Below are 14,737 nucleotides of genomic sequence, written 5' to 3' on the forward strand. Positions count from 1 at the left end.
TATATACATGTATTACCCTAACTAGGTAATATACTAATTATAGTACTAAAGCATATAGATTGTTCATTTGGGACTAAATCCATTCTTGTATATAAGTAGGGGTTTAAACTTCAATTAATATAATTATTCCTATATCCCGAACACTCACTCACACACACACACATACAAATTGAAACAAAACCAAAAACCATGGCATAAGTGTCAGTCAACTATAATATCCCGATGAATCAATTACAACTCTATGTGCAACTACTAAATGCTCAAATTAACCTTGAAGCATAACTTTAAACTAAAGCAATGGACTTCGAAAACCATTATAGGTTATGAAATGACATTGCAATAAATGATACATCTTGACTTATGTCTGAATGAATGCAAATAATCGACATTCTATAAGAAAGAAACATTGATAAGGAAGGAACACTAGGAATATAAGAAAGTGGCTCAAACCAAGAAATAAAAAAAAAGTTAAGAATGAATAGAAGGTATAGAGAAAAAATTAAATGGTAAATTCAAGGATTGACACCTACCCTATGAAATCTCTATTTCATCTCCAAAGATATCTCCATAATAATCAAGCTTGTTATCATAATTTGGAATCCACTCAATAAACTTGATTTTTGAATATTTTTCAAGACTTAGACTATATCATCCATAGCTCGCTAATAGATATTACAATCATACTCCACATCAACAAAAGATGGTAAAACACCAAGAACATGACAAATTATGTAATCACATCTTAGGAAAGTTAGAGACAGTAACACACCAAAGATGGGTGCAACACTAATATGATCACAATTTAAAGTTTAATCTAACAAAAAGAGAATGAAGAATTAAGAACAAAAAACACAATCCTAAACACTAGATAAAGCATTGCACACAGACACACGGACACACGGACACATAGACACATAAAGACATATATATATATATATATATATATATATATATATATATATATATATATAAAACCTGTGAGTGCTTGGAATATGGAAAGGGAATACAAAAAATGTCCATATTAATTAGCCCAAAAACCCTAGCTTATATACAGGAGTGAGTGGTCCAAATTGAAACCAATCCAACGGCTACCAAAATCCCACTACAATAATATTAGTATACGGCATCGTAACCGTACACTTGGCCCTCACATCATCCCCTCCTCTCGGGATAATGGAAGACTATCAGGGTTCTCTTGAAGATGGGCCAGGATCCAAAGGAACATCAGGAGGAGGCATCGGTGAATCTGTAGGTGGTATTAACTCCTCCTGATCCCTTTGTATGAAGCGTTTCAGCTGTTGCACATGCACAATCTTTGGAGGATCGGCCTGTTGAACGTTATGCTGAACCTCATAAACTTGTGGTCCAACTTGCCGCAACACCCGATACGGTCCTTTCCATTGCGCAAGAAGCTCTTAGATAAACCACGTAAAGTAAGATGGGGAAAACGAACTAACACCAAATCATCCACTTTATACTCTGCAGGTGGACGATGATGGGAGTTGTAGCGCCGTTGTTGTCCCACTTGTACGCGGCCTAAGTGTTGGGCAGACTCTGCTCGGACAAGTGGAAGAATGCTCGTCAAATACTGATCCCATGATCTGGCATCGGCAGCTCGTGGCAATCGCGAAGGTAAACCCAGCTCCATTGGTAATATTGGATCATGACCATATAGGAGTTTATATGGTGAAGCACCAACAGAACTCTGCACCCCTGTAACATATGCATACCGAAGAGACAGTAAATAACCATCCCAATCCGAATATTGAAAGTTCACATAATTCGCAATCATCCCTTTGAATGTCCAGACAAGCCGTTCCACCAGACCGTCTGATTGTGGATGATAAGCACTCGTGAAAGTGTGGCATATCCCCAACCGAGACGTCAAAACATGAAATGCCTCAGCCATAAATGCGGGACCATTATCCGAAAGAATCCGCTTTGGACAAGAATGTTGGAACACCACTCGATTGAGGAGGAAGTATCCAACAACAGTTGCAGAGGCGCTAGCAAAAGCACCAACTTCCACCCAACAAGTCAAGTAGTCAGAAGCAATAATAACATACTCATTGCCAGTAGTCGACCGTGGAAAAGGTCCCATAAGATCAAATGCCACTAACTCAAACGGACGGGAAACCGCAATTGACTCCAACTGTCCTTCCGCAGCACGAGGGGGAGTATTACGAGCTTGGCACCAAACATAGCTACGCACATACCGGATAATATCACGTCGCATCTCCGGCCAATAGAAAGACCTGCGCAGCTTCTCGGTGACATGACAGTGTCCCATATGCCCACCTAGAACAGGAGAATCATGGTAGGCATGGAGAAACTACGGAATAAACACCGAAGGCACCACCAGCCGCAAATGATCATTAGGATCCGTCCCCACAAAATAAAGAAGGCCATCTTCAAAGCGATATTGAGAATGTAAATGCCAGAAAGGCAAGTCATCAGCAAGTGATGCAGGATTCTCAAACCCATCTCGAAGCCTTCGAATCCATGGCTCAATCTTTTGAGCCTCGCGAACCTCATCAAGAGAAGGTAGATCTTGCTCTGCACCTTGTGGACACTGAACGTCAAGGACAGCAACCGCCGACGGCACAGAATCCTCATCTAGAAAATCCACAGATGCCGGAACAATAAGTTCGTCAGAAACATGAGAAGTGAGTGGAGAAGGAAGAGGAGCTCGAGAAAAGGCATCAGCATTAGCCATAGAACTCCCTGGGCGATGAACAACATCGAAATCATATATCTGAAGCTTCAAAGCCCATCGAGCCGTACAACCAACTAGGTTCTTCCACTTCAATAATGAAGTAACAGCAGCATGGTCACCTTCAAGTAACGTCCGAGAACCATGTAGATATGCATGAAGTTTCTTGAAACCCCAGACTGCTGCTAAACATTCCTTCTTCGTCGTGGAGTAGTTCATCTCCGTTGGTTGTAATGTACGGCTTATGTATGCAATGGGATGGCACTGACCAGGCACACTCGAGCTCTCTTGCATCAACACACCTCCAAGACCAATGTCAAAAGCATCCACGCGCAAAATAAAAGGTCGAGTGTAGTCAGGATATGCCAAAACTGGAGGAGTCGTTAATAGCTCTTTGAGATCCACGAACGCCCGCTCACAATTCGGAGACCAGATGAAAGATGACGTTGATGACTTTAGCAACGCTCGCAATGGTGTAGTGCGATCGGAAAGATAATCCACAAAACGACCGAGATACTGCACCTTACCCAAGAAGCGCTGCACATCATTCACACACTTCGGAGTAGGGAACTTTAGAACAGCCACAAGTTTGTCAGGATCAACTTGCAAACCCTCACAAGAAATACGGTACCCAAGATAAGTTGTGTCCTTGGACTGAAACACGCACTTTGACCACTTCAGCTTTAAACCAACGTCGCGTAACCGATCCAACACTTTACAAACATCACGAACGTGCTCCTCCCACGTCCCCTCCGAGTGGATCAAGACATCATCAATGAAGTCAGCAGTCACCTCCGGCATATCGCAAAGAACCTCGTCCATCATCCGCTGGAAAGTTGCTGGAGCATTGTTCAAACCAAACGGCATCACCAAGAACTCATACAAACCAAATGATGTATGAAAAACAGTTTTAAGAATATCTTCTTCAGCCATCGGTACTTGCCAATACCCAGAAGTAAGATCTAGCTTGGTGAACCAACGACTTCGCCCCAGACGATCCAAGAGATCAGCAGTGTGAGGAAGAGGATACACATTTGGGATCGTCACTTCGTTTAACGGATGATAGTCAATGCAGAAACGAACACTCCCATCAAACTTCGTCACAAGATGAGGTTCACATGCCCAAGGACTCCGCGACTTCCGAATAACACCCTTCTCCAGTATTTCCTTGACGTTTGCTTGTAAAATCTTGATCTCCTTAGGTGACCGACGATGAACAGGAACCTTGATTGGACGAGCATCCCCAGTTGGAATCGGATGACGTGTGGCAATCTTGGGCCCAGATGATAGGTCAAATTCAAAGAGATCAGAATACTCCTTCATGAGCCGGTCAACTACTGCAACACAAAGATTGTCGGAGGGATCGGAAAAGGGAAAAGCAGAACAAGATGAAAACACAGAAGGAAAGAGTGGGGGAACAAAAGTAATGGAAGCAAAGGTAGAAGTAGAGGGACAAAGAGGTATGAAAGTGAGAGGAATGGATGAAACATAAGGAAATATGAGACAAGGGGGAGAAGCCTCAAAGTCACACTTGGCATGATTGCATTGCAACCAATCCATACCAAGAATGAGGTCAAAAGCTTGACTCGGCACCACCCGCAACGACTGCAACTCAAGCTCGTGATCACCCACACGCACAACCAGGTCCACCTCATCCCATGCACATACATGTGTCCGTTGCCATAAAGAATGAAAACTGGTTCCGCAGCACGACGCAAGTGTAGACGACAACGTGTGGCAACAGGTCGAGCAATAGAAGATAAACTCGAACCTGTATCAACCAACACGGAGAGAATAATAGGAGACCTCTTGTTATAAAAACGAGCTTGGAAAGTAAACACTGGATGAACCGGTGCCGAGTGAACCCCTTGATGATACTCCTGAAAGAAAGATGGAGGGGTCACTGATTTATTCGCGCAAGGTCCCTCCGTTACTCGCGCGACTCCTCGTATCCCGGAGGCATCTTGGTGTCCAGACCTTCCACTGCAACAGCACCCACGGGACGTTGCTGACGCCAAGGTCTCCACCCAGGAAATGGAGGTCGCCAATCCGGAAAACGACGGCAACGCCGATAAATATGACCAACTTCATCACACGCCCAGCAGCGAACATCACAGCCACGACCACGTCCTCGCACTTGTCCTTGGACTCGAGCAATAGCAGCATCAACCTCAATTGGAATAGGACCATCACCCATAGGAAGTGGAGCGGAAGGACGTGCAACAAAAAGTGGAAGAGGCGATGTCTCATAACGTTGTGCCAAGTGAAGAGCATCATCAAGGGTGGCAGGAGCAAGTGCATGCACAAGTCCGACAAGATCTTGACGAAGTGCTGGCCACAACATTCCTAGCTTGATCCACTCCAACATATTTGGCTCCGCACAAAACAAAAGACTTCGGAAATGAATGCCAAATTGCATCACCGACTCAGATGGCCCTTGGCGAAGACGATGCAATTGTTGGAAAGCATCATCATAATCATCAGCATGTCCGAAGGAGCATTTGAAGACGTCCGGGAGAACACTCTAATCCCCACAAGTGGCTACGCTCAAACCATTGTACCACTGCAATGCCATCCCTTGGAGACATGTGGGAAACTCACGCAAACGTCGAGCATCATCTCAAGAATGATATGTGGCAATCACCGTGAAGTGATTGAACCAATGGTACACATCATCCCCAGGATTCCCGCGAAAGAACTCCAGCCGAACGCGAGGATTGGCACCAAGAGCAGGAGGAGTTGTACCACGTGCCGTGAATGCCACCATCAACTGAGTTTGGTTGTTCAATTGCAAGTGCATAGCATCAAGCAATTGTACCAACTGCTGCTCTAGAGTCAAAGGAGGAGATTGCTGATCTAGCATGAAGATAAACGAAAAAGAAAGAGCAAAAGAAGAAAAATGACAAAAAGCTAGAAGGAAATGGTAGATCTAGACAACACAAAAAGCTAAATCTAAACCAAAACCCTGAAAAGAAAGAACAAAAGAAAAGAAATGGAAAAAGTTAGATATAAATGATGCAAAAGTTAGATCTAAACCAAAATCCCAATTTCAAACACTCCTTAGGGACAATCAAAGGTGCCCCTCACCTTCACTAATGTGAGTGCTTAGAATATGGAAAGGGAATACAGAAAATGTGCATATTAATTAGCCCAAAAACTCTAACTTATATATAGGAGCGAGTGGTCCAAATTGAAACCAATCCGACGGCTACCAAAATCTCACTACGCTAATATTAGTATACGGCATCGTAACCGTACACTTGGCCCTCACAAAACCTTATAAAAGTAAAATTTATTAACAGTTTAATAATTTAGAAAATGAATATACATATATTGCTGTTACTTTTTATTAAGTTGCTCTTTTGAATAACATTACTATCTACTATGAAATAAATTTAAAAATGGATTTTCTTATTCCAAATAATTAATATAAACTTTTTTTACAAAATGTAAACACCATCTTAAAATGATCAGGTTCCATTTCGATTGGCAAAATAGTCATTTATAGAACCAACATACTGAAAATATTGATTTACATTCTTTGGACTTTTGGCAGGGCGATCTTGAAGATCGTGCTGGCAGCTCGTGGGGATTGCTGCTTGGATTAGATGCCGCCCAGATGACACCGAATTTAGGGCTTCTGACTGGCTTCTTGTGTGACGCTCTAGCAGCTTGACGATCCGATTTCTGTGGTAAGCAAGCATTAGCTCTTTTTCTTTTTGTCTTTGCTGCTTGCTGATGGTACTGGAATGAAATGCGTGATCTATTCGAGAAAGAGAGAAAAATGGCAACAAGGATGAAATACAATGCACGAGAGAATGAAAAAAGAGAGAAAAAATGGTGAATGCTGTGGGTGCAATGTAGAGCTGCCGGTGCCAATGCAAGAACACTTTCTGCTATCCAGGCCATCATGCCAGGCATAGTCTAGAGGAATCTGCTTGCAAGTCCATGGACCTCCTCAAAGACCAGGGAGCCCCTACGCAAAGCTTGGGATTGCCTATGAAACTCGAGTTGAACATGGGGACTTCCAGTGCTTGTGGAAGCACTCCAGAAAAATTGTTATATGAGACGTTGAAGAGCAGGAAATCTTTGACCCTCATTTTTGTCAGCACTGGAGGAATGTCGACGCTGAGCTTGTTCCTGGACGAGTTGAGTGACACCATCTTTACGATCGAAGGTGGTATGGAACCGGACAGTGATGGACAAGTCAAGGATGGTAAGGCTGCTCAAGTCTCCGATGTTGCTCGGAATTCCACCTTCCAGATAGTTTGATCACAACAGCAACTTTGAGCACAGACTGTCCGGTATGGTACCTGAGAGCTTATTTCCATACGCCCTGAACTCACTCAGTACTTGCAGCTTGTCAATGTCCGTGGGAATCGTTCCAGTCAACTTGTTGTTGTGGATTCTCAACGTCTGGAGATTAGTGAGCTGCGACGGCACCAAGCCTTTGAAATAGTTATCGTAAATCTCCAAGATACGAGGCAATCCCAAAGACAGCTTGTTGTGGTCGAACGGACTTGCAGTCCTAGTAGACCAGGATTCCTCCAGAGAGGCTGTTGTTGAAGAGATGAGCTTCTGGAGTCGGCCCCCAGTGCACGAGCCGCTTGAAACCGCTTCGGTGAGAAGATTTGTGGAGATGTCGAATATCTCAGTTCCCTTTTGTGCCTACCAACCCTTAAATTTTCTTATCTATAAAATAGAAAAATGTATATTCATGAAGAGGGTTAGGATTTCCACAACAGATGAGGATCTGTTTGTTCGAGTATTACCTGCTTGCACAACAGTGCTCCCCTCTGATCGAGGAGGCCTTTGATTATCTGGAGCACGACGAGCCTCCGCCAATGGACGACGAACTTCCTCCAAACCCATCATCACCTCCAAAGAGGCAACGCAAGGAACAAGAGCCCCGGGCCGCCAAGGCACGAGAGGTGCCGCCTCCAGTGGCCACACAGGATGATCCGGATGAAGATCGGGAGCTCCAGGCAGCGATCGCTCCGGCTGTGAAGAAGAAGAGGGGGCGGCCCCCTGGGAAAGATAACCATGCAGTGTTCCAGCCCGCCCACGAAGGCCTTCCCACCAGCGATGATCTTGAGCTAGCAAAATCGATCAAACCGCCTTGCAAGACTTGTGGCGAGCCCTCCAGTTTCAACGATTTTAACAACAAGAAGATCACGCAGCCGCGATACAAGTGTAAAAACAAGGTCTGCTGTAAGCGTGACTCCAAGTTCCTGTTAAAGGACGAGAAGATCTTGAGGGAGCTTGGTTTGATCATCTAGAGTAATTATTAAATATGATAGTTTTCATTACTAGCTTTAGTTAGTGAGCACATGGACCTTTATTTTCCATCTGGTAAACTTCAACCTTTAAAAACTGAATAGATGATTATTTGAAAATACCCTCCCAAGTCATTGGTATGATGAAGGTAAATTAACTAAGAAAGTTTATCCCAAAGATGCTCACTTTCAATTACAAAGATGCATGAATGTATGATGAGGGAAAAAAACATAGGTGTGACTTTATGTTTGCAGGAGACTTCAACTGAAGTGAATATAAAATAGTTTTAAGAGTGAGGTACAAACAACCACGTTGAGATAGTAAACGTTCAGTAGAGATCTAGTCAAAACCACATGCAATTTCTTAAGAAAGCTCTAGTACTTCTATGAAAAAATTATTGTCTCATAGAGTCTTGACGAAACAGATGTGAACAAGACGTTTTCTCTTCGCCATCAAAGTTTGATCCTTTGTGTTGATGAAATTGGCAAATTTCTGACAAATTTATTTTAACTTATGAACACCAGACCATTTGTGTTTGTAAAATTTACCAATAGTAAATTTTTTTATTGAAATAATAAACTTAAAATATTAATAATTTGTTGTGCATTGTATGAAGTAACATTTGGTTTGCTAATAGTAATGTTATTCCTATTTATTAATCCAATTGATGCTAATGAAAAGAATATTGTAGAAGTACATTCTAAATTTTTTAACATTACATCATAATCTTATTGCTAATAAAAATTAATTATTGATTATATAAAGCTGACATATTAAAAATATTTCTAAATATTTAGGTAAATAAAATAAAAAATAAAATAAAAATTGAAAATATTATAATATTTCAAGAAAAAGTCTTACAAAATCTAATTAGAATTGAAACAAATTATAAATAAATTATTTTGTAATATTTCTTGTCTTTAGTTTTAAGTCAAATTTACATTTACAATAATAAAAGTATAAAGGATTAAATAATATATAAAAATTCACTCTTATAATGTAAGCTTATGAATTTAAACTTTTCAAAATGTCACCTAAACCAGTATTACTTAAACCCAAGCAAAGATGCTTAATTATTAAAAACTTTAACTGATTAAAAAATGGGTACAATTTTTTTTATAAACCTTTTATTTTACATTTTAACTTTTATCGACCATATTTCAAATTAATGTCTTTTTTTTCTTACAAAATACTAATGTTATAATTTTTTATGTAGTTTGTGCTATTGCAAAGTAAAAAATCAATATTTAAATTGATCTGTACAAAATTTATTTCAATTAAAGTTTAAGATTATCTTCACTAATTATTTTATTGTAATTATATAACTGGAATATAAATAATTGGGATAAATACCTTTATATATATTATTGGACAATTTGATCCACTATTAAAGGCTTGAATAAAAATTTGCCATTTATTACACCTAGTAAGGAATCATATAATAATTTCTAGATATTATATATTTTAAGGTATATAAATAAATGTGTGTGTATAAATATAATACTATAAAGTAAAGACAGGAAAGAAAGTAATCTATCCAGGTGCATGATTGAAGAGTAAGGTTTTTTAGCAATGCCTTTCTCTAGTGTTTAGGATTATGCTTTTCTCCTTCATTCTTCTTCAGAGCAAGCATATAAGAAGATTTGGGTAAAAAAGATAAAGACATTTAAACTTTTGGAACTTCATGTTTTGTTGATGAGTTGCAAAATGGAAGAATATGAAACCATAAGACTATACTGATCTATTTCACCACTGATGCATTTACAGATCTAAATGAATATTTACTAGAAATTTTATATTCAATGACTGACTCTAGCAGATTTAAAATTGTAGAATATAAAGTTTGTAAGTTTTGTATTTACACATTTAAGGTCGTGACTTTAAATGCAAATCTTACTGAGAATACAGAATTGATAATGATAAGGTTTTTACCTTTGGAAATAAACACCACATACCTACTATACATTGGCCACATACAAAGCACATAAACGTACATTCATATGCCCTTGTATTGTGCATCTTCTCTATGATAAAAGAGGATAGATTACAACATTTTAACAGAAAAGATTAAACTAAGTGGTATAAACCAACTCTTCCAATGAATGCTGATAATACACCTTAAAGGAAAGATAGATACCTGAAATTATAATTAATTTTTGTAATTATAATTAAACATATGGCATTGGTTATGATGAGAAAGATTAATGCAATTAGAAAGGTTACAAGGGAATCATCTTTATTCAGCTTTCGAATAATCTGGTAGACGTTGTGGTGAGCGGACCCAGGAGGCGGTGCTCTATGTCGTGACTGCTCACGTTAAGGAGACACTATGCAGGTGAATAGGGAGAGGAAGGTGGTGAAGGGTGTCTCGGGAACAGCCAGCATTCCAGTGAGTCTTGCTTTTCAATTCTTCTGTGGCCTGGGTTATCAGGCTCCAAGCAAAAGAAGACGAACTTGGGATTGGAAAGGATGACAACATTTTGGCATGGCCCTCAAGACCAACGTATGATCTATTTAGGAGGCTCCCAAGGGTGTCAAGAAGTCCCAGCAGGAGCGATTTCCAAGCTCAGTTTTTGTATTTATTAATTTGATAAAGACAAACTTTATTCAATACATTTTCTTAAACCGCTTTATCTTTAAAATTGAAATAGAAACCACCTTTAAAACGCTGGGTATATATATATATATATAGGGTTAGGGTTTCCACAACGGTCGAAGTGGAGAATGAGGATCTCGTCCAGGGTTGCGAAGCAGTGTTCCCCGATGACCAGGGAGGTCTCCGATTATCTGGAGCACGACGAGCCTCCGCCACTCGAGCTTCCCCCAAATCCACTATCGCTCCCATGGCGCTCGGCTTCCAGGACACGAGAGGAGAAGATTCAGCGTTTGGTAGCGCCCGCGCCTCCAGCTTCCAGGCCACGGGAGGAGAAGATCAAGCCTTTGGTAGCGCCCGCGCGTCCAGCGCCCACCGCGATGTTTGAGGATGATCCGGATCAAGCTCGAGGTTATCGGCCGGCGATCCCTTCGGCAGTGAAGAAGAGAAAGAGGGGGCGGCCCCCTGGGGGAGAGAACCATCCGCCGTTCACGCCCGTTCATGAGGGCCTTCCCGACAGCTGGGATTTCGAGCGCGCTCGATCGATCAATCCGCCTGTGGCGAGCCCTCCAGTTTCTGCGATTTCAACAACAGGAAGATCTCGCAGCCGCGATACAAGTGTAAGAACAGGGCCTGCCCTGCGAGAGCATCCAAGTTCCTGTTAAAGGACGAGGGTCTCTTGCGGGAGCTTGGTTTGATCATCTAGACATCCACTTTGCTACTATGTATGTAAGATACCTTCATTTGGAAAGGAATGTTCCGTAAAGATGCGTGCGCATATTCTCTACATTTTGGGGGGATTCGAACCGGGGTGGGCATCCAGGAGCATTTGCACCACGTCGCGCATGGATGGGCGGGAGGAGGCTAGGGCATTGGTGCAGCGCAGGGCGATCTTGAGGACGAGGAGGAGATCGCGCTGGCGGCAGCTCGCGGGCGAGAGGCGGGGATCGATGACGGCGTCGACGCCCTGCTTGGATTGGATGCTGTTGCACGCCCAGGTGACGATGTCCACGCCGTTGTCGCCGAATTCAGGGCTTCCGACCGGCTTCTTGCCCGTGACGAGCTCTAGCAGCACGACGCCGAAGCTGTAGACGTCGCTCTTCTCGTTCACTTTCATCCGGTGGGCGTACTCTGCCAAAATAAATGGTAAGCACAAGCATTAGCTCTTTCTTTTTTCCTGTGCTTCTTGGTGATGCTACTGGAAGAAATGCGTGATCTATTCTCTTGCTTTTCTTTCTTGCCTGCATGAAAAAAACGGAAAGCGGAGGAGAAAAATGGAAAAAAGGAGGAGAAAAATGAAATAGCTTGCAATGCACGAGAGAGAGAAAGAAAAACGAGGAGAAAAAAATGGTGAATGCTATGCATTTGGATGTTGAAGTTCTCGTGAAAAATGCGATGGATGCTATATGACTAAAGATACGTACCGGGTGCAATGTAGCCATGAGATCCTGCAAGGACCGACATCGAGAACTCGGTGGAGGAGTTGCTCCCGACGAGCTTTGCGATGCCAAAGTCAGCTAGTAGTGCGTCGTACTCGTCGCTGAGAAGGATGTTGTTCGACTTGATATCACGATGGAGGATGGCCGGAGCGCAGTCGTGGTGCAAATACGAGAGCCCCTGTGCTGCGCCGAGAGCAATCCTGTACCGAGCTGGCCAGTCGAGAACTCCAGAGATTTTTGTGCTGGGGTGGTGCAGGACGTCGCCCAAGCTGCCATTTGGTACGTACTCATATACTAACAGGTTGGTTTCTCCATTCGAGCAGCAGCAGAGAAGCCTAACGATGTTGAAGTGTCGAATTCTTCCCAGGATGTTAACCTCAGTGTTGAAGCCGTAGTCGTTCCGGATCTCCGCTTTGTCACAGGACCACAGCTTTTTTATTGCGAGGTGGCTATACTCGTTGTTGCTCTTTAACGTTGCCTTGTAAACTTTTCCAGCACCTCCGCTGCCGATGACATTTTCTTCGTCCAACGATCTCATAACGTCGTCCATCGTGAACGTGAGTTTTTGGAACGGGGTCATTGTCCATGGCTCCTCCTTGCACCCGTCCCTCGTTTTCGATGGCTGATGGCATCTTTTGTACAGATAGTATGAGCACAGGGCTGACGCTGCCGCTGCCGACGCAAGAACACTTCCTGCTATCCAGGCCATCATGCCAGGTTGTTTGCGGAGTCTAGAGGAATCCGCTTGGCAGTTCATGGACCTCCTCAAAGACCAGGGAGCTCCGACGCAAAGCTTGGGATTGCCTATGAAACTCGAGTTGAACATGGGGACGTCCAGTGCTTGTGGAAGCACTCCGGAAAAGTCGTTATACGAGACGTTGAAGAGCAGGAAATCTTTGAGCCTCATTCTGGTCAGCACCGGAGGAATGTCGCCGCTGAAGTTGTTCCTGGAGAGGTCCAGCGAGTTGAGTGACACCATCTTTACGATCGATGGTGGTATGGAACCGGACAGATGATTGTTGGACAAGTCGAGGATGGCAAGGCTGCTCAAGTCCCCGATGTTGCTTGGAATTTCTCCTTCCAACTGGTTTGATCCCAGCAGCAATTTTGACATCGAGGAGCACTTACACAGATTGTCCGGTATAGTACCTGAGAGTTTATTTCCGTATGCCGTGAACTCATCCAGTACTTGCAGCTTGTCAATGTCCGTGGGAACCGTTCCGGTCAACTTGTTGTTGTGGATTCTCAACGTTTGGAGATTAGTGGCATGCCCGAGCTGCGGCGGCACCGAGCCTTGGAAGCTGTTGTCGTAAATTTCCAAGATGGTCATACGAGGCAGTCCCCACATCCCGCTCGGAAGCGCTCCAGACAGCTTGTTGTGATACATTCGGACACGAACGAGAGACTCGCAGTCTTCGTAGGCCGACGGGATTCCTCCAGAAAGGCTGTTGTTGAAGAAGATGAGCTTTTGAAGTCGACCCCCGGTGCACAAGCCGCTTGGAACCGCTCCGGTGAGAAGATTTGTGGAGACGTCGAATATCTCGAGACTGGTGTGAAGTCCTAGCTCGGCCGGTATGATACCTGTGAGCTGGTTGCCAAACAGGGAGAGGTCGTATAACTTACTCAGACTGGCCAGGCCTTGGGGGATCTCTCCGGTGAGACTATTGTTCCAGAGGTGGAGGAGTCCAAGATTGGGAATTTTCGCAAGCGTGTCCGGAATGGAGCCATTGAGAAAGTTGCTGTTGAGGTCGAGGTCCGTGAGCGATACCAGGAACTCCACCTCGGAAGGAATGGGGCCTGTGAGCTTGTTGCTGTAGAGTTCCAGGGATGTGAGTTTTGGGAGGTGCATTATGGAAGATGGAATGATGCCCGACAGAGAATTCCATGTCAGCTCCAGAAAGTCGAGATTTTTCAGCTCTCCAAGCCAGTCGGGAATGCTGCCTGTGAGCTGACAGCCGCCACACTTGAGGGACTGGAGGCTCTTGAGGTGGCGAAGCTCTGGTGGCAAGGGCGTGGTGAAAGGATTGTAGGAGAGCGTGAGATTGGTCAGCCTGGAGAGCTTTCCCAGTGCCGGGGATATCGTCGTGAGAAGGCACTCCCACACGTTGAAGTATTGGAGCTGCGAGAGATTCCCGATGTCGTCCGGCATGGGACCTGTGAAAGCATTGCACTCGAGGTCGAGATACTCCAAGGAGCGCAGGGACGAGATGTTGTCCGGCAACGGGCCGAAGAAGTTATTGTAGCTGAGGTCCAGGAAGACGAGATTTTTGCAGCTGTAGAGACCGACCGGGAAGAGCTGCGTGAAGTTGTTGTCACTGAGCGACAGAGAAGCCAGGCCGGGGAGATTGCAAACCGTCGAGTCGAGCGCTCCGGATAAGTTTCGACTCTGGAGGTCCAAGCCTGTGACGGACCGAGAAATCGAATCGCAGGACACTCCGGACCAGGAACAATGCTCAAAGGAGGAAGAGCCATTCTGAGGGAGCTGCCAGTCGCCGAGGTGACCAAGCGGATCGGAAATGCTGGCCTTGAAGCTCAAGAGGATTTGCGGCTCGGAGGCAGCAGCGGTGGTGGCGGCGGTGGTCGCATTATTGACTTGCGGAAGAACAAAAGCGACGACGAGAAGCAGCAGCAACTTAGCAGCGTGCTTGTGGATTGCTGCTGTAGACAACATGAGCTCTCTTTTGGAAGAGTTTGACCGAGGAGAAGGCCTTCTTA

General features: G+C 43.9%; 1 protein-coding gene across 1 annotated transcript; it reads right to left on the reverse strand.

Annotated features, from left to right (window-relative positions):
- Positions 1–11,204: 11,204 nt before the first annotated feature.
- Positions 11,205–14,725, reverse strand: LOC9652142 (receptor-like protein kinase HSL1). Its single transcript, XM_002993004.2, has 2 exons — positions 12,008–14,725; positions 11,205–11,714 (listed from the first exon to the last, which is right to left on the reverse strand). Exons 1-2 carry the CDS (start codon positions 14,691–14,693, stop codon positions 11,368–11,370), a joined length of 3,033 nt encoding a protein of 1,010 aa, XP_002993050.1. The 5' UTR covers positions 14,694–14,725; the 3' UTR covers positions 11,205–11,367.
- Between the last annotated feature and the right edge of the window lie 12 nt (positions 14,726–14,737).

This window comes from Selaginella moellendorffii, unplaced genomic scaffold (genome assembly GCF_000143415.4).
Source record: "Selaginella moellendorffii unplaced genomic scaffold, v1.0 SELMOscaffold_147, whole genome shotgun sequence".
Taxonomy (NCBI): Eukaryota; Viridiplantae; Streptophyta; class Lycopodiopsida; order Selaginellales; family Selaginellaceae; genus Selaginella; species Selaginella moellendorffii.